This window comes from Scophthalmus maximus, chromosome 2 (assembly GCF_022379125.1).
Source record: "Scophthalmus maximus strain ysfricsl-2021 chromosome 2, ASM2237912v1, whole genome shotgun sequence".
NCBI lineage: Eukaryota > Metazoa > Chordata > Actinopteri > Pleuronectiformes > Scophthalmidae > Scophthalmus > Scophthalmus maximus.
Genome location: NC_061516.1, coordinates 24,606,221 through 24,630,220, shown reverse-complemented (window position 1 = coordinate 24,630,220; position 24,000 = coordinate 24,606,221). Strand labels below are relative to the sequence as shown.

The window sequence follows — 24,000 nt, the reverse complement described above, 5'->3', positions numbered from 1 at the left end:
GTTGTTAGCGGTAAGCGGTAAGCTCACGTGTTGCACTTTTGTCTGCTGCTCGTGTTGTGTTCACGTCCGTGTGTTGTGTGTACATGTTGTGTAGGAGCGAGTGTGTGTCCTTGCTGGTGTCGATCTTTCCCTCTTCTCCGGCCACGTTGTAATTCACAGCCTCACCCGCACATGTACACTGTGTCGCCGTCTGCTTGCGAGGGAATCGGGTTGTCTAGGTGTCTTGTCAGTCGCGGCTTCGCTCACTCGTCCGCCTCACGTCTTGTGTGTTCGAGCTCCACGGTCCCGTTGACCCCGCTGTCTGCTCCATACTAGAAAAAAACCTGTGTGATTCATTAAGGATACACTGTGACTTCTCTGCCCTTTGTCCAAACTACGAGACACGAGCCGAACAAAGGGTCCCTTGGGACTCGGACCCAGCAGAACCCGTTTCCTGTGAAAGTGGCCCGGTTCGGTGGAAGGGCAGAGAACCGGGGCCATTAAAGTTCAATGTGCGGCCTTGTTTCTCTCCAGCCTTTCAGTGCTGGTCATCTTTGCTTCCTGTCCGTCATCACACAGTGACATATCTGCTGTTATGTTCAAACCTATAGATGCTACAAAGCCTGTGACGGCGTCTCCAACGTTGCCTTTTCGCTGTTTGAACGGCTTTGTCCAGCTCAAAGTTCCAGCAGATGGATTGTTTGGGTTGTTTTTAAGCTACTGCTAAAATGGCTCCTAGAGTTATTTTAAGTCTTTCATAGAAATTCTTCTTTTTATCTGCTTTAAGCCCTTATGGTTCTTGTACTTGTGATAGAGTTGGTAAGATTTTGGACGATGAAAGGAAACTGGCCTGTATCTTTCAGCCTCCCTCCCCCCCCCCCTCGTCCAGAGGAGAACAGAGAAAGACACAAGATGGAGGATCCCGATGAACGTTAGAGCGCCTTCGAAATTATAGCCCGGCCTCACGTAAGCAACCTATAGAGGAGACAATAATGGCGCTGTGACTGTGATTAAGCGCACTCATTTAAGAAGTACACTCGCTTTGTTCACGTGTGTGCAGACCACCCCCCCCCCCCAACCACCACCATAACCATCCCTGCCTGTGTACCGCAGATAAGGACTTTAGAGCCGCACAACAATGTCGGCGTCAGAATGAAAAAGTCTAACATTTCAGCCCCTCTCTGTCTCCGCCTGTGGTCCCTGCTGCATTCCACCTGTCACTGCTAATCCCACGGGCCTCTCCCCAATCCATCAGCACCGAGCCCCGGAGCTCGGGAGCGCCTTCCACTCTGGTTTTAGCCTGACAGGGCAACATGCAAATCCCCTCACACGGGGGGAGATTAGACGGCGCAGAGGGAGCGACAAGGGCAGAGGTGAATGGGACGAATTTGCCGCGGGGAGCCGCATGGGAGACGGCCGGACGCTGAAATGTCAGTCTGCGATTCGCGACACAGTCCCCGAAACGTTCATCCACCAGAAATAGATCACAGAAGAGCTTCATGAGCTGCGCAAACAATGTCAGGGTCTGTCACTTGAAACCACGGACTGTGGATAAGGTTGGACGGCAAAAATGAAGCCAGATATCCCGCATATGGGAGCTGCCATCTTGCCCTTTCGAGGTCAATCATTTCGTGTCAGCCAGTTTTTTATAGCATCAAATAACGAATTAAAACCAAACGTACAACATACATCGGTGTGATAACAACTTCCCTAAAATTACAGAAAAAACGTATCTAACATGGACTTTTTAGTTTGGTCCGTGTCCCGTCCACTTACATGGAGGGGGCGGGGTTTAATGACCTATACTGCACCTAGCCACCGGGGGGCAACACAGCGGAACGGGAGATATCGGGCCTCATGTAAAAACATTTTCATAACTTTATAATCTTTTTAACGTCTCTTAATTTTCTGTGAAACTCATCAAACCCTCATGACTGCACAACCTTGTCATTATGATCATCAGCGTCCCCCAGATCGCTGCAGTATAAAAGACTTCCTGTTGTGGGCGACTGTCTTATTTATCAGTGAGGAGAAGAACTTAACAAAGTTGGTCTTGTTTTGCAGGAATTCACTGGAAGCCCCAAAAAACTAAAAACAGGCACATCTGTGCAGCTAGCATTAAACCATGAACAGGACGGCTTTGAGCATCTCATTAAAAGTTAATCCCGTCGTTGAACAAGATCAGCCAGTGGCTTGTAATTTAAGGAAAGCCATCTTGTAAAAAGCTAATAAAGTCACAGTGGTAGAAAAAGAGCCCGTTCTTAACGTCGCCTACAAAGATCTGAGTAGTTACTCAAAGTCTCCCAAAAAGAAAACCCCTGTCCATTAGCTGATCCATCATCAAAACGTCCCGACCTCTGTACGTTTACTTTGAACTGTAACAGATCAATACAATATTTCTCGTTGGGATTCTGTCCGCGACACGTGTGATTCTTCCACTGTTCATGTCGACGTCTCACTCTGCCTCTGAACCAGGGTTAATACCTCCCTCTGCTTCCTCAAGGCAGCCCACAATAATGAATTCAGTGATTAATATCCCCGGTCTCCGTGGAAACAAGGGGAAGAAGAGGGGCGAATGAATGAAACGGTGACATGATCGTCTTTTCTTTTCTTTTTCTAATTGACCACGCGCGAGCCACACGAATGGAAGTTAAGTTATTCTGGTGTTTATCTGCCCGGATGCCACATCACAAGTCAGAAAATGTCAATATGAATATCGCGGCGCGTGGCTGCACCAGGTGTTTCCTGTCGCCTCTGCCTCACTCGCCGCCGATGGATTATCTCCGTCTCTTCCGCTGAGTCATAGTTGCCGCACGTCGCTGGCGAGCTGATGAGAACGCCGCGATCGGCCCTGATTAGTCCTGATTAGCTCGGAGCGCGTGCAACACTGACGGGCAAGTTTTCCCGACGGCGGCGTAACTTTTTTAATTTCGCTCGCAGAAATTTGTGGGGAAAAAAGCCACAAGTGACTTTCAAGTGCTCTATCTCGCAAGATCCCCCATTATTCTATTAATTCAATGCCAATTAGCTTTGTTATCCAGCTGATTCGCCGCCGTTCTGCCGCATCACTCGCCGACTTGTGTCAGCAGAGCTCGCCCTCCCTCGCGCTCGGCCGATGGGTCCGATGTTCTCCCGCTAATTACGGGCCGCTCTGACTCTGGCTCTGACGCCGTCTGTGTGGGGAGTGGAGGTCAAGTGCCAAGTTGAGGAAACGCACCATTATAATGAGTAATAAAAAAAAAATCGTCGACTGTCCGCCATTTTGTAGACTCCCAGAAGGAACATGACGACGCGCAAGCGGTGAACCAGTGAACGACCTCGTTGTTTTTGTGTGGTCGGCCTCAGACGTACTTCAGTTTTTGCTCAGACCTGATAACTACGGTGGCCCTGAGAGCTCACAGCACTGCGACTGCGCAGCAAAGACCGCAACACAGCGCATTAAGGAAAAGCGCTGCCTATAGACCGCAACGAAACGGAAGTGTTTCCAGAGGACACTTAAAAGTGTTGCACAGGTCTGGACACGCTTGTTGTTGCCGCTGATTTTGACTCACAGCGCTGTTGAGGTTCTCTTTCCGTGGGCGGCGCTGGAAAATTAGCGTTTTTTAAATTTATTTTAACATTGTGATCGCATGATTCAGACGATGTGCATCACTTTTAAGTGTCCTCTGGAAACACATCCGTTTCGTTGCGGCCTATTTGCTTTTTCTTGATGTGATATTTCACATATAAAAGTTTCCAGTGGCTCAAAGAACATAATCCCCCCCCATTTTCTGGTAGAGGCTTTTATTGTGAAAAAATACTGTCAGTGTGTCATCAGCGATCAAAAGAAACAAAATAAATAATGTGGATATTGATGAGAGAGGGCGAATGTTGACCTTCATAAAGCCGCCGCATCTTTTTCTGCTTTTTAATTGAGCGTTTGTGGTTGGACACAGATTTTAAATGTGACATCAGGGCGGCGTCTGAGGGGAGGAGGCGAGGCCGGGGACGGGACACGTGAACAGAGGTCGGGAGAAAATGATCCAGAGTGACAGTTTGTCCGCAATGAATAAGTCAAAAAGTGGGCCGCCCCAGGTATCACCCCGGGAACAGACAGAGCTGCTCCTCGTTTATTGAAGCTCTGCCTCCTCCTCTTCCTCGCCCTCTCCATCTCTTTCACTTCATCACCTCCTCCACTTCCTGTGCATGTTTTCCTCTCTGCGCCCATTTCTCTCCGTCCCATGAAACATTCCTCACATCCTGCAGAATCACACGCACACACACGCTGCACACACAAACGAACGCTGCACCAAATCATCCCCGACAGCAGCTTTAAATTTCAATCTTTTTTTCCCTTCTTCTTCACATCAAAGGGAAAATAAACGCGAGCTGTTCGCTTTAAACTTTGCCGCTCAATGTCACAGTGCGTCAGACGGAGTCGCCCACTGGCCGGTGATACTAACGTGAACCTTATTATCATATTTAATCCTCAGATTGAGATTTGCTTTGCCTTCATCCTTCTTGTCCTTCACATTTCATGGAAAGCTCCTTAATATTTCAATTTTTCTTCAAATTTGAGGAAATATACGTTGTCCCCACAAGGTGTGACAGTGTGTCATGCACACATACAGTACTGGAAATGTACCGTGATGCTCCACATCGCTTCTTTTAAAGTCAGGGACAAGCAACTTGCATCGACAGAGACGATCGCCTGCTGCGGGGGGGGGGGGAGTCTTTCAGAACGAGGAAACCAGAAATCGTTTCTCCGTAATGTCGTACAGAGGCAGATCCTCCACATGTCGACACAGATCGACAGACAGATGAGGAGGAAGCTCGGCCGCCAGCCGGCCTCTTTGCGAACCCTCTGGATTCTCCTCGCTTTGCTTTCTTTCGTACTTCCGTCTTATCGTGCTGTGATTCGCTGGATCTGAGCAGATCCCATTGCGACGGTGCGGAACACATCGCGACGAGCTGGGGCCGCCGCCCGTCGGTTTGGTGCGTCTCCTGCCTCAAGGCAACGGTGAAGGAGTCAGACAGACCTCACGAAGGCCGCAGGGCAAATTAAAAGATTAAATTGATAAACTGCATTTCCAGTTCTCGGGTTTGTTCTGTTTTCTTTCACACGTGGAGATTATTATTTTTTTTTTAAACGCCACCCAGCCGAGATGCAAACCGTGCCAGACACATGTTGCGTCTCTCCCGTCCCATTTAATACACACAAATTAATTTACATTAGGCAGATTAGCCATTCGGAGCAAAGTGTTGACTAATTGCTGTGTAATTGCAGAAATGATCCTCTTTCTTTTTATTTTATTTTCCACGTTGAGCATTCTTTATACCCTGAGGTTTTGCGTTCTGCTGCGAAGAATCCCATTCCCCCAAAACACTGGAGCCAGTTTTCTGTTGTGTTTCCGTTTCACTTTCTACTTGGTCGTCGTCGGCTCTTGTTTCCTCCACTCGCGGGAGAACTGGTCTCGTACATCGTTACAGTCGCGTTCTCCCCAACGTTTCTCTTTTTCACAACCTCTCAACTGCAGTGAAACCGATTTCGATTTTCTTATTCTCTTCTTCTTCTTTTTTTTACAGTGCAAAAAACACTTCTAATGACCACATCTGGATAAACACAGACTGTATATGACAAACAAATCTAAATGATTCAACAGTCTTCATAACCATCAGAGCTCAACATCGTTCCCTGACCTTTTTCTGCTCATGTACTAACAAACCTTAGTATCAAGTTTTTATGTTCTCATTAGACACGCCTGCTGGATTCATACTGAATACTGCTTCACACGAAGGCCGAGTATAAAACTGCAAAGTGTAATGAGAATGATGGTTGCACGCTCAGTGTGTGGCAGTTTGTGTGTAGTTGCAGATTCATTTGACATACTTCATGAACCTTAAGGTACAACATGACGGAGGCCTTAAAGGATAATTCTTATAATATTCTATCTTTTTTTATAGTGAAGAAATTATTTAAAAAACAAAAACTATTTGTTGATCTTATTATCTGGTACTGTGTGTGTATCTAAAGCCTAATGGAAATAATTCATCTGTACCATAAACTTTTATTTTCTCACAAAACTATGAACTATTATTATGTAGTTTACTTTGAGTCAGTTCCACACACAAACTGGCCTGTATCTTTCAGCCTCCCTGCACATATATATATATATATATAAAATTATATATATAATTTACAATTGAAAAGGATTTTAATTTGTTTTTATTCACACAACGTTGTGAATATTTATTTTTAAAAATATATATTTAAAAAAATATATATATATTTATATTTAAAAAAATGCCAGTGTGTAACGTTGATGGAAGAAATTCTTACATTTTGAAAGTTGCAGACCATGTTGCCCGGAACTGAACATTTATTTTGGTCTGTGAGTAATAACGCATTCAAGTTTGAATAAAAATAGGAGAAGAAACAAACAAAATAAAGCAGACCCCCGGGCGAATAATCCCCCTCCCGCTGTTTCACCCAAAACTTACATCCATCCATCTGCATCTGACCCACTTCTCTTTCACAGTGTGATGTATTCTTGAAGATCGGACTCTAAATGTCAAGTTTTGCTTCATCTCACTATGGTGAAGAATCCTTCAAAATATCCTCCCTCCTAAAATGTCGTCACCTGTTACCATGAACGAGACCCGTCTGTGATTCAAAAAAAAATAAAACCTTCAGGCAAATCCCTCCATGACTTTTTTGAGGTTTCCTGCAAACGATCAAACAAACAGAAGAAATCGACAGACAATGACTCGACAACAATCGGAAAGAGTCGTCAGACAAAGTGTTTTTCCTTAAAATCGATGGGATGCTCATTGAATGACATCACTCGTCCTCTTAGCGGAGGAGGACGATGTTTGTCGACCCCCTGTTGTGATATAATACACGTTATGGAGAAAAGCCATTAGCATATTGTTTTGTCATCATCGACTCAAGGTCAATAGAGGAAGAGGAGCACACGGGAGATACTGACGTGCCCCCCCCCCCCGTGTGTTTACCGCAGGCCCATCAAGACACAGCAGTGTGTCACTGTGGATCAAAGTCAGGGGGATCAAGCCAGGAAACACACCGTTCAGAGGGTCGGGAGGACGGGCAGAGAGAGACTCTCCTCCGCCGCTCCCGTCGCTACACTCTCCCACAATCCTCCTGTGCTGCTGCTCGCGCAGACAGCGAGGAGAGGATCAAGCCCCCTGAGTCGCTATTCTACAGTCGAATTCTCGCAGAGGCGCGTTGAACCGTCTCAAGGAGGAAAAAAATAGAAAGAGAGGGGAGACAAAGAGGGGGGGGGGGGGGGGGGGGGGGGGGGGGGGGGGGGGGAAGTCATTTGTATTCAAATCCAGAGCTTATACGTCAAGTAAGTCTATTACATGGGCAACGCTTGCATTGTGTGTGTGTGTGTGTGTGTGTGTGTGTGTGTGTGTGTGTGTGTAGGAGATACGCACCGCTGCAGCTCCTCTGTAGTGGAAGCTGGACTTTCAGGTTTACTTTCATCAGCACGGGAAGAGAAAACAAAGGTTTCCTCCGCTAATTCTTTGGTTCAGACGGACGCTCGTATGAAAGAGCCGAGTTGGCAAGGACGCTGTTACAGAAAATATTAAAAAACCAGCAATTCTGTCACGCGTCCGGGAAAGGAAGCTAACGCGCAGGTGCCTGAAGCCTGTGTTCTCTGGAATGACCAGCAGAGGGCGACTGCTCTACGTCTACGAGCGAGCGACTCTCTCCTCTTCTCGCTCGATCTATGACGTCGGTAAACATTGTCCTGAGGAGTTCATGGTTCATCTCCCAGATTCAAGTCTTCTCCAGTACAGCGTGATGTTCATTTCGGCATCTCGCGGAGTCCAACAGGCGAGCGTGGACACAGCGTGATTGACGGCCGGTCCGTCCGACGGTTGAAGGTGTACGTGTGCGCGCAGTGGCCGAGCTGTCAGTCAGACAGCTCACAAACCTGCGGGTGACGTCACGTTGGTTTGACCTCTGGCCCAGCAGCATCGGGTCGTATCACATGATGGAACGGACGTGGAGTCAGTTGACAAAAGATGGATGCTTCCCCGCCGTGTCTGTGAAGCCGCGTGAATGCGTGCACATGACAGGAAACACCGAGAGCACAGTGTGTACCGGGGAACAGGGAGAGTTGTGGGCAGATTGCAGTAAGACACATTTGAAACACCAGCCAGGAGAAGACAGTGCCTCCCCCTCCCTCTATCTGACAAGGAGGCCTGAGGGTTTTGTATCCTCGAGGGGGGAGATCTTGTTTGTTCTCCTCAATGCCGCATTTACGGTTTGAGATTCTCCTCACGACCTTCCGCTGCCCCCCCCCCCACCCCCCCACCTCCCGGCAGCGAGCGATCTGTCTCCCCCGAGCGTTCAAACGAGAAAAGAACAGTGGCCCTCGCTGCGCCGGTCCGCGGGAAACCTGCAGCTCTTTATATTTTTTATTCCTCAAAAAAAAAAGAGAGAGAGAGAGAGAGAGAGAGAGAGAGAGAGAGAGAGGTTGTGGAAGGAGGGACGAGGGGCTTGTGCATCGCTGGTCAACACAAGCATGTGGGGTTGTTGTTTTTTCATGAGGCAATCTGCACTAATGAAGGGTAAATACAGCTCTGGTACAGTGGAGTGGTGTCGGAGCGCCACCTTGTGGCGGCTTGTCTCTTCACGCTTTACTCAATCATATTCCATAATAAATGTGTAGATGTTTCGCCCTATTTTTAAAACAACCATTGACTGTTTTCTCTCTTTTTTCTCCTCCTGATTTTACCCTTTTTACACCCCGATGATCCTTTTCCTCTACTCTCTGACACTTCCTCTTCCATCCAATCCCTCCACAATATTCCTCCTCCGTCCCCCCGCTCTTCCCTTCTCTCTCTCTCTCTCTCTCTCTCTCTCTCTGTCTCTCTCCAAGATCGCTGTCGGGACGAATCGTGGGCGGCGTGTGGTGGTTCTTCACGCTCATCATCATCTCGTCCTACACGGCCAACCTGGCCGCCTTCCTCACCGTGGAGCGGATGGTTTCCCCCATCGAGAGCGCCGAGGACCTGGCCAAGCAGACGGACATCGCCTACGGCACTCTGGACTCCGGCTCGACCAAAGAGTTCTTCAGGGTGAGTTGTTGCTCTCGCACAGGTAGGCGGAGCTTGTTTTACGCGCAGGTGGAAAAAAATGTCCGGCGAACATCTGCAGGAGCCTATCGGGTCTCCAAGGCAACCATGTGTCCTGGGGTCAATAAGATATGTTTTGACGGATATATATTTTGGACGAAGTGTAATTACTGTTCAGCGGCAAAGATCCTGCGTTTGCACACGCCATCTGTGAGGAGGGGGTCTGTAAATGAAATAGATTATGAGATAGAAGAAATGAATAGTGATGACATTAAAAAGATCATAGAGAATATACACACTACAACACCTTACACGGTATCAGTGATTTGTGCAAATATTGCACAAGAATTGTGCAAAAGAAATCCAGCAGTGTAATCTTGGCAGCCACACTTTATTAAAATCAAAACAAATTTTTTTTTTAAACAATAAAAACCACATGTACAGTACGCATATAGTTTATTATAAGTTGAATGAAATCTGTCCTCATGAGGACGAGCAACTGTGAGCAGGATCTCGAGCTGCTTTTCAGATACGCTCCGAAGTCCGGACGTTTTTCAGAAACTTCTCCGGAGGGCCCCCGTCGTCTTCCGGGAACTTTTCCCGCCAGCTCCCTTGTGAAACATCCGGGGAAAGAGGCCCATGTGAGAACACAGTGGGAAAGTCTCCTCGTGCTTTCACAGCCAGCGAGTGGTCGTGTCGATGACCAGGAACAAAAACTCTTTGCTTTCCGCGATGCAGAATCATCATTATCATCATCATCATCATCATCATCATCGGCATCATCAAATATCCGGAGCATTCCGTGGCGTCTGGGTAAAGATCGCTCGGGGGGCAGGACACGACGATAATTCCTCTGAGGAAAGCAGAGATTTTGTTTCACAGTCATCAACGCTCGGCGTGAATCCTCCGGAGACTCTCCCGCTGTATTCTCACACGGACTCGGGCGTTTTTCCGGAAGGCAGCTGGCCGTGAACACGAGCAACATTTGTGGGACATTTCTCAAACAGCCTCTTTCGGAAGAGTTCCGGAAAAATGTCCGGACTTCAGTGCGAGTCTGAAAGAGGCGAGCTACAAACTAGTGGCAGCTAGACAGAGCATTTTCACTTGGTAAGTTATAGATGCAGTTAATAGAAATTGAACGGCTCAGATTGATCATCGGCCTTGGTAAGATTATGGCAAAGTGAAACATCATTGGTGACGCTCCGTGTTCTCTCCACCTGCTGTTTGATGTTGTTCCATCTCTCACGCCGCCACATCTGCCGTCCGACCCCCCGACCGCAGCGGTCAAAGATCGCCGTCTACGAGAAGATGTGGGGCTACATGAAGTCGGCCGAGCCCACGGTCTTCACCAAGACCACGGCGGAGGGCGTGGCGCGCGTCCGCAAGTCCAAAGGGAAGTACGCCTTCCTGCTGGAGTCCACGATGAACGAGTACACGGAGCAGCGGAAGCCCTGCGACACCATGAAAGTGGGAGGCAACCTGGACTCCAAGGGCTACGGCGTGGCCACACCGAAGGGTTCACAGTTAAGGTGGGTGGAATAGTGTAACAATATGACCCACGTGTTGTTATGGTATTCCACCTTCCCTGGTGTGCCGCCTTTTCTCTCTCTCTCTCTCTCTCTTTATATATGTACATATATATATATATATATATATATATATATATATATATATATATATATATCTGTCTCCACGTTCTGCTCTGTGCTCTGTGCTCTGTGTGGGCGGGCGGGGTCATTTTAATTTAACTTTTGTTTTAAGGGCAGAAGTGCGTGGCTTTTTCACATCCGTGTTTGTTGCACGCATGTGGCGAGGGGAAGGGGGAGGTGGGCGGGGCTTATGGCGCTGATGCAGTGGTGTTTTTTTATTTCATTTGTTTTTTCCTTGCAGCTCTTCACACCAGGTAACTCTGTGCCTGTGCTTGTATGGATGTTATGGAATGGCATGCTTCAAACGCTCCGGTGAACTTAACTCCTCTGGAAAAAGAATGTCTTCCTTTTGAAGCTGTTTTAAAGATAATCTGCATTTTTTATTTTATGTTCACATTTAATTAGTTTGTGATGTTTTGCTACACCGCAGCTTTTAATTCACAGTTGACTGGTTGTCTCTCCTCGACTAAAGTGACTCAAGTAGTGTTCTGGGAGCCGTTTGACTGCTCAGCCCTGGGTGTGACTGTGCCAGACTCTGTCACCGCCTCGGCGACACGGTGGAATTTACAGACCTGCCACGGAAAACAGTGTCATTACTGTGGGGAGTCACACTCTCAATCCGCGCGCTCATCGATCAAAGCCCGCCGGCAAGGTCTCACTGAAGGGAACTGATAAATATACTAACGGCAAAAACTGCACAGATGTGCGCTGTGTGTGTGTGTGTGTGTGTGTGTGTGTGTGTGTGTGTTTGTGCGTGTGTGTGTGTGTGTGTGTAAACCAGAAGCCCCATGATTGCTTGAACTTTCATTTATTCCTGTGGAGGTGCAGGAACATTGCTGCGGCACCGTAGATAGTAACTGTGCTCTATAAATAGATGAACAGCACAGCGTCGCTATTGTTGCTCGTATGTGATGAGAGAACCTATTGGATACTGGAGGGTGCAGACCCCCGCCCAAGGTTAAAGAAGGCAGTAGGCGATTTTAAATCCAATACACTTTCTTTCTTTTTTTTTTTGTAAAATCAGCGAATACATCCTCGCGGTGCTAGCGACAGATGCTACGATTCCGGGGTTTTGTCAACGTGGTTAGTGCGTCCGTCTCCCAGTCCCATACAAATTGCTCACTGCCCCTTTAACGTTCTATCGCACAACGTTAAAGGAAATTAGAGAAAATGCCCCACTTGTCCGGATCCGCTATAAAATTTGAATGGAAATCGGTTCCGACGTTTTTGCGTAATCATGCCAATTAATTAAACAACTGACTGACACACAAACAATCATAACGTCCTTGGCGGAGGTAACGATGGCCGCAGCACCCCCTGCTGGCGAGGGGCCGTTACTTCAATGCCAAAAACAGTTGTCTGTACCAAATTTCATTCCACTTTTAAATCTTTCTAGAGAAACATTTTGAGAGGAGCAGAGCAGTAGTCCTAACATGTTTTTAAATATTTTTTAAAATAATATTTGATTTCATTTTAGAACACTGATCACATTGGACGAACTGAGAGGATCGTGGATTTTAGACGGTTAGAAGTAAAAGAAGGATGATTTAACTGTCTCAAAGCCAGAGTTTGTTTTCCATTCAAATTAATACACAATTCTGGAATGTTGTCTACATAAAGACACGACTTCCAGCGTCTCTGCTGGAGAGAATAATTGGTAGAGAAAGAGGCCAACTCCTCACAGCCGGTGAATCAAGCCCCCGTCCGTCGTCCTCTGTAAATTCCCCCGCGTCGTGCCAAGTCCGAGGTCGAGCGGAGCAGCTGCTCCTTTTGCCTTTCACGCAGCCGAGCTGGTGCCAGTTTTCAGCCGCCGCTTTTGACCAGGACGAGTTCCTGACAGATCGCGGTAGTCCCGTCCCGCCGGGGCCTCCGTCCGGCCCCGTTGTTTTTGGCGGATTGTCGTCTTCTGTCAGTCACTCGTCCGGATATCAGCGAGGAAACACACCAGCGACATCGGGAGCGGGCGAACAACAAGAATGGTTGTTCAGGGCTGTTATTTCAAATGGCTCCAAAAAAAACAACATCACCATCAGCTGTGTCGCTTTGTGTTTCTGATCCATCTCCATAACTGACTGTTCTTCCCTTTTTTTAATTTTCACAATGATGCAAATAAATGAAAAGGATCAAAATGCACGCCGAGGCAGATCTCTCTCTCTCTCTCTCTCTCTCTCTCTACTGTCGTCAGACATCACCACCGCAGCCCTCAGAACTAACCCAGGAAAATGGTGACGCACTCCAGACATTCCCTGCGAGTCAATCATGATTTTCTTAATGCTCAGAAAATCCTGCGAGCTTTGAATTTGGCTGATAAACATAAACTATGAGCATGTTGTGTAAAACGGGTCCAAATCATTTGGCTGATGGTAATATTTTGGGACCGACGGTGCCGACCGCCAACATTTTCCTGCCAATATTTAATGTTTTAAATCGAACAACCTTTGTGCCAACAGACGTCTTCATTAACTTTTGTTTTCCCATATAATATATATATATTTTTTAAATTCTTGTCAGGGAAGAAAAATGCTCTGTATCTAACATATTTGGACTTCAAATCAACCCGGCAGATTGTCCTCTGACTTTATGGCATAAAGTGAATCAATATTTTCAAGAGACCATTAGTCAAAGGTCCAGCGGCTCAACCACAGACTGGTGTTCTCTGCTCTGGTTGTTTGATTTTATTGGTTATTTGATGCATAAAGATGCAATACTACTTACATTATATCAAAATATTTTTGGTCATACGCCAAAATATTGGAATGTTTACTTTTGGCGCATGAGGCAAATGTAGGTGATCATGCTAAATCAGAAAGGATTCATTTTCTGGAACTACATTTTGTGGCCGATTGACCCATCAGGTCGATATTTCACTGGTTAATTGAAACTTTTGACCTTCTGGTTTTTATCAAACCAGAAATTACATTTAACGGCGTAGCTTAAAAAAAGAAAAAAAGAAGCAAAGCATCCGTCACGTTTTCCATCCCGGCGAATATTCGAGGCAAAGTTTGCCGCGTTTTTTTGAAGCAGTGGATCCATATAACTTTTCTCGGTCCTAGTAACAACTGTGATAACAGAATTGATCAAACATAATCTAATGATAACTTTTAAAACCTTTTAAAACGTCCACGTACATTTGAGATGATCAAATTTGCATAACTTATAACTACAACTTCGTGTATAGTAAAAAAAAAACACCATTGACCCTTAATATGAGGAAAAACACTCATGTAAGCTCATCAACATACATAACATTAATATTATCTTTCAGTTAGGACGCAGGACTTGGCAGATGAAGGAGGAGGAGAGATTTGTGTTCGGCGTGTGTTCGGGTCCGGGGATGGGATGTGACCGTTTAGAGCATTAATGCACTTTTCCACCCTTGTTCCCTCTCTTACTGCTACTCCCCCCCCCCCCCCCCCCCCCCTTCTCTTCCTTCCCCACCCCCCAAAATAATAACAATTGGACAGCATATACTCACCCCCTCTCACCAATTATGTTTTATCGTTTTCAAGAAGTGCAGTTAACCTGGCAGTGTTAAAACTCAATGAGCAAGGCCTGTTGGACAAATTGAAAAACAAGTGGTGGTACGACAAAGGAGAGTGTGGCAGCGGAGGCGGTGGCGAGAAGGTTAGCCGCTATGTCGCTTTGCCCATGTGAACCTTGATGCGGGTAAAAGAGAAAATGTGATTTTGGCTGGTAACAGGGGCATCTGCCGGGTCGACGCGCTCCAACGCCAACGGGCCACGGAAACCGCCGCGTTTCCTTTCTTAAATCTCGAGAGGAGAGCGAGTACTGTCGAAGCAAAAATATTCGCGGGTGTTTATTTATATCTGGAGGGACTCGGGAGTTGAATCTGAAAGTTTGGCCTTTAGCATCATTGGTGCACTTAAAATGAATATACGGAATATGACAGGAGCGGCGTCATGGGTATTTAAGTATGAGAAAGATTTTCTGAGCCAATAGTTTTGGGTTGACAGTACTAGCCTCCGTTACTTGTTGTAACAAAAGGTCCCGGCAGTATGTGCCTGTTCCAGGAAAGCGATGCAGCCGGGGCCCCGTGCACATGTGTCTGTTAGCTCTGCCCCAGCCCCTCGTATGATGTCCCGATAAACCCATCACCCTGCAAAACAAATATCTTAAAAACCGACGAGCAAAGAGACATGTAGCATCAGGCGGGCGCCTTCCCGGCTTCGTCGCTTTCTGAAGAGTACTGAGCTGCTCTTTGTTGGGCTTCTTCTGATGTGAATAACATAAAATAACATGTCCTATGATGTTATTTATGTTATTTTCCCCACCACCCTACCCTCCCCCTCGCCCCGGCCCCTCGTGATTTGAAGAACGCCTGTAAACCTTGCCGTATTGAAACTGAGTGAAGCAGGAGTCTTAGACAAACTGAAAAACAAATGGTGGTACGATAAAGGGGAGTGTGGACCCAAGGACTCGGGAAGTAAGGTCAGTCTCCACCAGCCCGGGAGCCTCCCCCTCCTCTCTTTGTCTCTACACGCACACTTGTATATATATATATATATATATATATATATTATATATATATATATATAACGCTGGCAGCACTGTTCTGTTACACCGCAGCAGGCTGGGCTAATATGACGCGCACACACATAGCAATATTAATAATACTCAGAGAGAGAGAGAGTTACAGACATGCAGGTAGAGACTTGAGGCGTAGCCTGAGGAGACACAGCATGACAGGGACAAGCGTGCATGGCACAGTGCGAAGCGGTTTTACAGCAGCTAAGCTGCGTGTTGTGCAGGCTCACACTCACACCGGCTGTCACCGACAGTAAGACGGTCCCGGGGCATGTTCAGGCGTCGCCGTACCTCACACTAGACGTCGATATCCCCCTCAGGCCTGCAGGTTATTCATCAGAGCAGAGTCAGATCATCTGCATACATGTGAAAAAAAGGGGGGTTTAAAAAGGTGAACGTCAGAGGAGAGGAAGAGCAGCCTGGCAAAATACGGAGGGAAATTAAAGGGCCAGTTCATTAAAATACACACTTCCTCATTTGCCTCCAGTCGTATCCAGCCATGCGGACAGTTTTAATTACCTCATTTAAATATCAACAGCAGAGTTTGGATAATCCACAGAATTCGCAGCCGGCAGATTATTTTTTAGGGACAATGTCGTTTGTACAAAGTGGTTTAAGGCCTTTTGTACGGAAGCGCTGAACTGAATCAAAATACAATCAAAAGTATCTTGGGTGTTTCTCGTCATGACGACATATTTTTCTCGTTTTGACGAGATCTGTAACAGCCGCACGTTCCCAAGAAGCCTCCGATTCTCCCAGATGAGACGTTAAACCATGTGTTACAGATCGAGAAAATCATTACGTTTGAGTGAGAAAACGAGAAACACCTTCGATATTTTTCAATTCAATTCAAATCAATTTTATTTGTATAGTGCCAAATCACAACATACATTGTCTCAAGGCACTTTACATGGTGAGGTCAATATTACAATATTACAGGGAAAACCCAACAAATCACAAATAATATTAATTAATTCCACTGTGGCAGTTCAGCGCGTGATTTTAGTTTTTTTTTTAATGAAAGAAATCTTTGGTCAACGATCCAAACTGTGGACGTAGATGGAACTGTGAAACATTTCTGTGGCTGATATCGAGATTTGGTGGCTAAAGTCTCAGAGTCAACGGCCACAAGGTCGACAAACAGAGCAAATCACAGTGTGACATCAAATAACACACAAAAAAGAAAAACACAGAAACATGACGGAGGCAACATGAAATATATTGATGGGATTCATTTTTCCGGTGTCGCAGCTACGCGGCTACAAAGCCGCGTTCATTATTCTGCCGCGTTTCCGTATGAGCGCCGTCGCAGAACGAATCACCGCACGTTCATCATCACACGTCACATCATCGGCCGAGATTTTATTGGATCCATACGTAACCGATAGTTGTGCCGTTACATGAAAGCACGGTGGATTATTCAGAGTAAGTGAGACGGAAATGTCAAAGGTGCATATCTGCAAAACACAGATAAATGAAAGTAAAACTATCTGCGTGTCTGGTATCACTGGGGGTAAAGTGAGAACACAAGTGTCTTTGTGATCAGTTTAAACTGCAGAGAGAGAACTGATTTCCGAAATGTTCTGTTCGCAGATAAATTTCGTTAGACAGATTTCGTTAGCAGATAGAATTCGTTAGACAGATTTCGTTAGCAGATAGATTTCGTTAGCATGGCCAAGAGGTAGCGTAGTGAAAAGTGAAGTGTTGTGTGACTGCGATCCGTCGCGTGTGTGTGTGTGTGTGTGTGTGTGTGTGTGTGTGTGTGTGTTTGTGACGTTGATGTGATATTGTGTTTATTTGTGAATAAATGTCTGAGTGATTGTTTTGTACGAGCCGCAGCTAAAGCGCAGCGTTGACTTGTGTTCCTCTCCTCCGCCCGGCCCGCAGGACAAGTCGTCCCAGGCCCTCAGCCTGAGCAACGTGGCCGGGGTCTTCTACATCCTGGTCGGGGGCCTGGGCCTGGCCATGCTGGTGGCCCTCATCGAGTTCTGCTACAAGTCGCGCAACGAGGCCAAGAGAATGAAGGTGGAGGCCCAATCCCAATCCCAATCCCAATCCCAGTCTCAACACCCCCATTACCACCCCTCCCACCACCACCGCTACCCCCGCCCGTCAGGCAGCCCGCGCCATAGCCCCGAGCCGCACCAGAGCCCGCACCAGAGTCCGAGGCGCAGCCCCAGCGCCAGCCTCCACAACGTAGCCCAGTGTAGCGAGGTTTTCAGTGGGTACGGCAGCGACGGGGAAGCTGATAAGATGTAGTTGGGGGGGAGGTTTTCGTAGGAGGTTCAATCGAGCCTTTGCAACCCCCCCCCTCCCCCCTCACTAGACTGTAAGTGAACCCACCGCCATATCCCCCGTGCTCGCTTCGCCATTGCTGAGTGACTGTCGTGACCGGTGGCAAAAAGCGCTTTCCCGCTCTGTCGTATCTGCTCGCTCTGTGGTCATGTGACGTCCTGGTCTGCGTTCCCTCCCCTCAATGTGACAGGAAGCGATGAGTCATCCTCCGACATGACGTCACTTCTTCTGCTGCTGCTGCCGCCTTCACAGCTTGTGTGGCTGCAGGCGTCGGCCCTCATTTGTCAGCGAGCGGACGCCCGCCGCCGCGCGACCCGCTCCGCGCGACCCGCTCATCGAAAAATGCATTATTCATTCTGAACTCGGCGTGGAGATTATGTTCATGCCTGATGCTCATATATGAATTGAATTATGTTGGACAAATGCATAATAACCGCCATGATTGATCACCCTTAATCAAAATTCGCTATCCGCTAAGAAATTGTAATATTTATGAGTTGGCGAGTATGAAATGTGGGAATGAAACTGCAGGTTTACACAGATTAAGGAGAAGATGGTAGTTTAATTTGGCGCAGAAATCACACGGATACATTTCTCATCTCAATTTGTCTGAGTGAAATTTATAAGAATTCAAACACGCTGCTCTAGATTTGAGAGTTTTTTTAAACTGTAGCGTTTACGAACTGGCAGGAAAGTCTCGGTAAATGAGGACCGACGTCTTGTTTTGTTCACACTCGTCTCCTCTTGCGAGGACATTTCATCAAACTGCAGAGCATTTGTCCGTCTGATATCTGTCCACTCTCTTTTAAATCATGGCGAAAAGTTCCCCATAACCTTGTGCGGGCCGCACCCCGACGCTCCGGGACAGTACGTCTCGTCAGTTACAGCAGATCATCAATGATGCAAAATTTAATAAGGACCCCGCCCCTGAGCTCACAGGAAACCCCATAAAACGAAAGCCATTTAAACACTATATATATTGTAAGGCTAAAGTTAACAGATGGTATATACCTGATGTTTCCCTCGCGACGAGCCGATATTGACGTGAGCTTGCGGATATATTTCCCTCGTGGGCGTCGACCACTCGTCTCTCAGACAACTTCCCCTCACTCGGTGTGTGTCTGTCCGACGTGGTTATGTGTCCCCCACCAGCACTTCAGCACCGACTTCATTAGCTTTGACTGTTGCTGAGTCGGCTTCCCCCTCCCGCCGCCGGGCGCCATCAGTCACCGTGTAATAAGTCTGTTGCGAATGGATTCGCGTGTGGAGTGGGGCCGGCGTCATACGACAGTGAATGACGATGAGAGGTGTTTTCTGAGTCTGCGGTTTGCTACACTGCTGTTTTTACATATGTAGAGATATTCAAATGTGACTCTTGTACCTGTCGTCTTGACATGAAGCAGATTGGAGTTTTAGTTTTAAGTTCTTTGGAGAGCCGACGCACTAGTGCTGCTCAAAATATGTGTGTGTGATACATTTGGAAGTGAAAATGAGAGAAGCAAGGTGTTGTTTTGTTGTCGATAATAAAGTTGCAACGTTGAGAATGAATACGTAACGTCGAAAATAAAGTCATAACGTCGAGAATAAATTCGTAACGTTGAGAATGAAGTCGAAATGTCGGGAATGAATTCGTAACGTCGAGAATAAATTCGTAACGTTGAGAACGAAGTCGAAACGTCGAGAATTAATTCGTAACATCAAGAATGAATTTGTAACGTCGAGAATGAATTCGTAACGTTGAGAATGAATTTGTAACGTCGAGAATGAATTCGTAACGTTGAGAATGAATTTGTAACGTCGAGAATAAATTCGTAACGTTGAGAATGAAGTCGAAACGTCGAGAATGATTTCGTAACATCGAGAATAAATTCGTAACGTCGGGAATAAGGTAGAAACATTGAGACGGAATTTGTAATGTAGAGAATAATTTCCTAAGGTTGAGAAGAAAGTCGTTACGTCAAGAATGAATTTGTAGCGTTGAGAATTAATTTGTAAAGTCGAGAATGAATTTGTAACGTCGAGAATTAATTCGTAACGTTGAGAATAAAGTCGAAACGTCGATAATTAATTCGGAACATCGACAATTAATTCGTAACGTCGAGAATAGATTCGTGACATCAAGAATAAATTCGAAACGTTGAGAATGAATTCGTAACGTTGAGAATTAGGTCGAAACGTTGAGAATGAATTTGTAACATAGAGAATGAATTCCGAACATAGAGAATAAATCCGTAACGTCGAGAATAAGGTCGTTACATCGATAATGAATTCGTAACTTCGAGAATGAATTCGTAACGTCGACAATGAATTCGTAACGTTGACAATGAATTTGTAACGTAGAGAATGAATTCCAAACATTGAGAATAAATTTGTAACGTTGAGAATAAGTCGTAACGTCGAGAATGAATTCGTAACTTCGAGAATGAATTCGTAACTTCGAGAATGAATTTGTTACGTCGTCAATGAATTCGTAATGTCAACAAGGATTTCGTAACGTCGAGAATTAATTTGAAACGTAGAGAATGAATTCCAAACATCAAGAATAAATTCGTAACATCAAGAATGAAGTTGAAATGTTGAGAATGAATTCGTTGTGTAGAGAATAAATTCGTAACATCTAGAATTAAAAGTCGTAACGTCGGGCAGGAGTCGTAAAATTGAGAATAAAGTCAAACTAAATCCGGGGCAGATGTTTGGGTTTTTTGCATTTCGAGAATAAAGTCAAAATGTCGTGTATAAAGTCTCATTTAATTTAGAATAAAGTTGAACTAAGCCAGAGGAACTATTTTAAAACGAATTTAGTTCACACATCGAGGATACAGTTGAAATGTCAAGAACAGTCGACTCCTCTGGTCCCAAACTGACCCTGAATGGACTGACTCCAGCCTTAAAGTGAACAGAACCTGAGTGTGTGTGTGTGTGTGTGTGTGTATAGACGAAGCTTCGTTGAGGATAACGTGTCCATGTCAGATGAGTTTGGACATCAAGTCCTAAAACTCCAATCTGCCAACATACGTACGTAATTGTTCTACCTGCTCCCAACACAAACTTGTCTTTTTTTCCGTTTTCCCTCCTCAGCTCACATTCACAGAGGCCATGAGGAACAAGGCCCGACTGTCCATCACGGGCAGCGTCGGGGAGAACGGACGGGTGCTGACGCCCGACTGCCCCAAGGCCGTTCACGCCGGGCCCCCGCTCCGCCAGAGCTCCGGCCTCGCCCTGGTCTCCTCCGAGCTCCCGTGAAAACCAAAAACCTCTCAAGTGCCTTATTCCAATAACAACAGACAAACAGGAACCACATTCGGACCGTCCACGCCAACAACCACGAACGTAACCACGAACGTAACCACGAAGAAACAGGATTCACACACACACACACACACACACACACACAACAGGTCACCTCCAGTGGGCGCGACGGGGACCGACAAGGAGTCGCTCCGTTCCGAGGCGAACGCCCGTTGATGATTTCTCTCTCTGACGTCTGTGGAAACCAGAGGCAGAACAATCTTGATTTTTTTTTGATTTTTTCTCGTTGGACTGCGAAGAGGAACAGAAAAATGAAAAAAAAGAAATATCATGATATATGATAAAGACGAAGACCAGAAAACTGTAAACTTGAAAATCAAAACTGTGCTTTTTCTCGGGGGTGAGGGAGGATTTTGCTGTGATTTGGCAAAAGAAAAAGAAAAAAACTGAACCACAATCAAGATTGTTTTTCAAACTGAACGGTATTTGCTACACGGACACGAGCAGCGTTCCAGAGACAAAAACAATCTCGCCAGATTATCAGCGAGCGACACCGGGAGAGCTGCAGCCCCGGCGCCGCCGCGAAGACACGAGGAGAATATTTGTACTCATAATAAACAAAAATCTAAAAATCTTATGAATATATGAGCAAAGATAGAAAACTGTGAAAATAAGTAAATATTGTATATTCAACGACAAACTAAAACGGAGAATCTAGCTGTACATAGGCGACGACCGTGTTACATGCTTGCTTTTTAAAACAGATGTACATAGCAGATACAGTAGAGGACGGACACAGTTGTTTTGTTTCTTTTGTAAATCATCTTTAAAGATTTTATTCATCGCAATAATGAAAAAAAGACGACATTGCCACTTTTGAAGGAGGAGACGTGTGGAACAGTGTGTGAAACTTTTACTACATGTTGAATACTTTACTGTATTATATAGGAATATTCAAACTCTCTCAATGTGAAGAGGTGTCGACTGCCCGGATACTCTGATACCTGCTTCATAACAAATCAATAAATATATTCACCAATGAATGTTAACTAGCTCCACCCCCAACCCTTAAACCACGCCCCCTTCACTGTGCAGACGTCGACCCCAGAGAGCCGAGCTGCATACGATCGAGCTTCTGCCGTCGAAAATATAATAACTATTTTTTTTTATTCTTTGATCTATTTTTTGTACTGAAAGATTTATTTAAAAAAAGAAAAGAAACCGTCTGTCTCCTGGTTTTTAAATGTCCACAGTCCGAGTTCTATCTGGGTTAAATGTTTTACGTGTGTGTGGGGTCTGAACCGGTGACTGTAAATAAAGATGGACGACGACGACGACGAAGCGTCTGCCACTTTCGTCCCACTGTCCAAAAAAATTAGGCCGAAATAATACGGATATACGCCGGCGGCCATCTTGAGTCAGACATCGCTGTCAATCATGACGTTTCATCCTGTTTTTCATGGCATCAAATGACAATTTAAAACCAAACTCTTGAACATTCACATCCGTGTGATAAACAACTACCTAAAATGTCAGAAACCGTCTTTGGAAATACATTCATTCAACGTGTACTTTGACTTTTTATCTTATTCTGGCCCACGTCCTATATGGTAACATGGAGGGGGGCGGGGCTTATGACCTATACTGCGTCACAATAATGCGACCGAGACGTTTTGGGAGCCGTCATGTCGTCCATCTTCATGTATAATCTATGGTAAACGAAAAACTATGATTGGAAATTGAAAAATGTTTTAATATGTTTTATCTGTCTATAATATTTGCAGTATAGACGTCGAACATGAGCTGATGAAAGGCGATGTTTGCTTGTTGAGCGGCGAGTTTAGAGCCCTCGTCCTTATTGAAACACTGTGGATCCTCCGGAGAGGCCGGACACGGCGCTGTAGCAGAAATGTATTCGCTCCGGTCTCGCCGGACTCTGAGTGTCCTCGCCTCTTGGAAAACGGACGCACAATCTGCAGTCGTCGGACACGAGACGCCGCATCTTCAGCAAACGCCAGCGCTGGTGAACACATCTCTGTGTGTTCCCAGTTCTTGTTCCCGTCGTTCACACGTGTTGTGTCTGGTCAGGGAAAGTTTCTTGGGGGGTTTTTTTGTCCTGCCAACCATCTTTAGAGCTGAAAGTGTAATATGGCGTCTCATTTTCGTTCACTTGTACAACTTTATTTTGATCTTTTTTAAGTAAAAACAAATTTCAAATTCAACGTACAGTGTCGTTATTTGACGTGGAGTTGAGGGGGAAGAATGTTTGATGTCGTGGTTTATTACCTGCTCGCAAAACACGTCCGACAAGTGTCGCATCGCGATGGATTCATGGTCGTCAGAGGATGATCTTAGAGGGTCGGTGCTGCGGGGCCGAGACTGAATTACAGGCCAAACAAAGCAGAGAACTTTTCAGGGGCCGAAAATCTGGGGGCAAAAAATTTATGGATATTTTAGATAAATTGATGAGATATTCAAGCGTAAGAAATGTACATTGCGCAGCAAAGTGAGTGGAACAGGGGATGTTCTTTTTTTACTTGTTTGGTTTTACCTTTGTTCTCCGGCTACTTTAATCTGGCATCACAATGTCTACTTGTGCTCCAAAAAGAACGAAAACAAACCATCAGATGTGCTGTGCAGGTCACAGGCGAGTGGATTATCCTGGATCAGGCGCTTCGATGACGTCATCAGCAGGAGACCTGAGTGAGGGCGGAGCAGCAGAACAACAAACGTGTCTCCTGCAGAGGTTTCACGACTTTGCGTGATAAGACAATTGACAAGCTTATTATACAAATGTTTCCTTCTGACTGGTTATTCATTTTTAATATGTAAGAATGAAAGTAAGAATTTAGCGCAGAGGCGCCAAACCCAAACGATCCCTTTATATGAAGGTCAATTTAGATGTACCCGATTATAAAAAAAACAGCATCAGACAATGCTTCAGTATTGAAACTTTAATGTATCCTCAGTCACAGGGGACAACTTCTGCAGCTATTAGTATTTGTGCACTTTACACTGAATTTAAAACTTCACTTTTCAGAGTCTTCACATTTTGGATTTTTTTATTTCATAGAAAAGGGTCTGAATATCTCCACAAATGCAAATAAAACTAGTCAAACCACCGTCTTTCATAGCTTTTAAATCTGAGGAATCTTTCCTGTGTTTTCTGTCCAGCACTGCCCTCTAGTGGCTAAAA

At 45.7% G+C, this 24,000-nt stretch overlaps 1 protein-coding gene across 4 annotated transcripts in view; it reads left to right on the top strand.

Annotated features, from left to right (window-relative positions):
* The window catches only part of gria4b (glutamate receptor, ionotropic, AMPA 4b), a 113,097-nt gene extending 90,071 nt beyond the window's left edge, over positions 1-23,026 (top strand). For 2 of the 4 annotated variants that reach the window (XM_035625187.2, XM_035625185.2), the window contains exons 12-16: positions 8,871-9,069; positions 10,348-10,595; positions 14,225-14,339; positions 17,148-17,285; positions 20,634-23,026. In XM_035625187.2, the coding sequence (XP_035481080.1) occupies positions 8,871-9,069; positions 10,348-10,595; positions 14,225-14,339; positions 17,148-17,285; positions 20,634-20,798 (865 nt within the window). In that variant the 3' untranslated portion in view covers positions 20,799-23,026. Of the gene's footprint in view, positions 1-8,870; positions 9,070-10,347; positions 10,596-14,224; positions 14,340-15,049; positions 15,165-17,147; positions 17,286-20,633 lie in introns of all 4 variants that reach the window. The other 2 variants (XM_035625186.2, XR_004790119.2) reach the window with 2 other exon arrangements.
* The last annotated feature ends 974 nt before the right edge of the window (positions 23,027-24,000 follow it).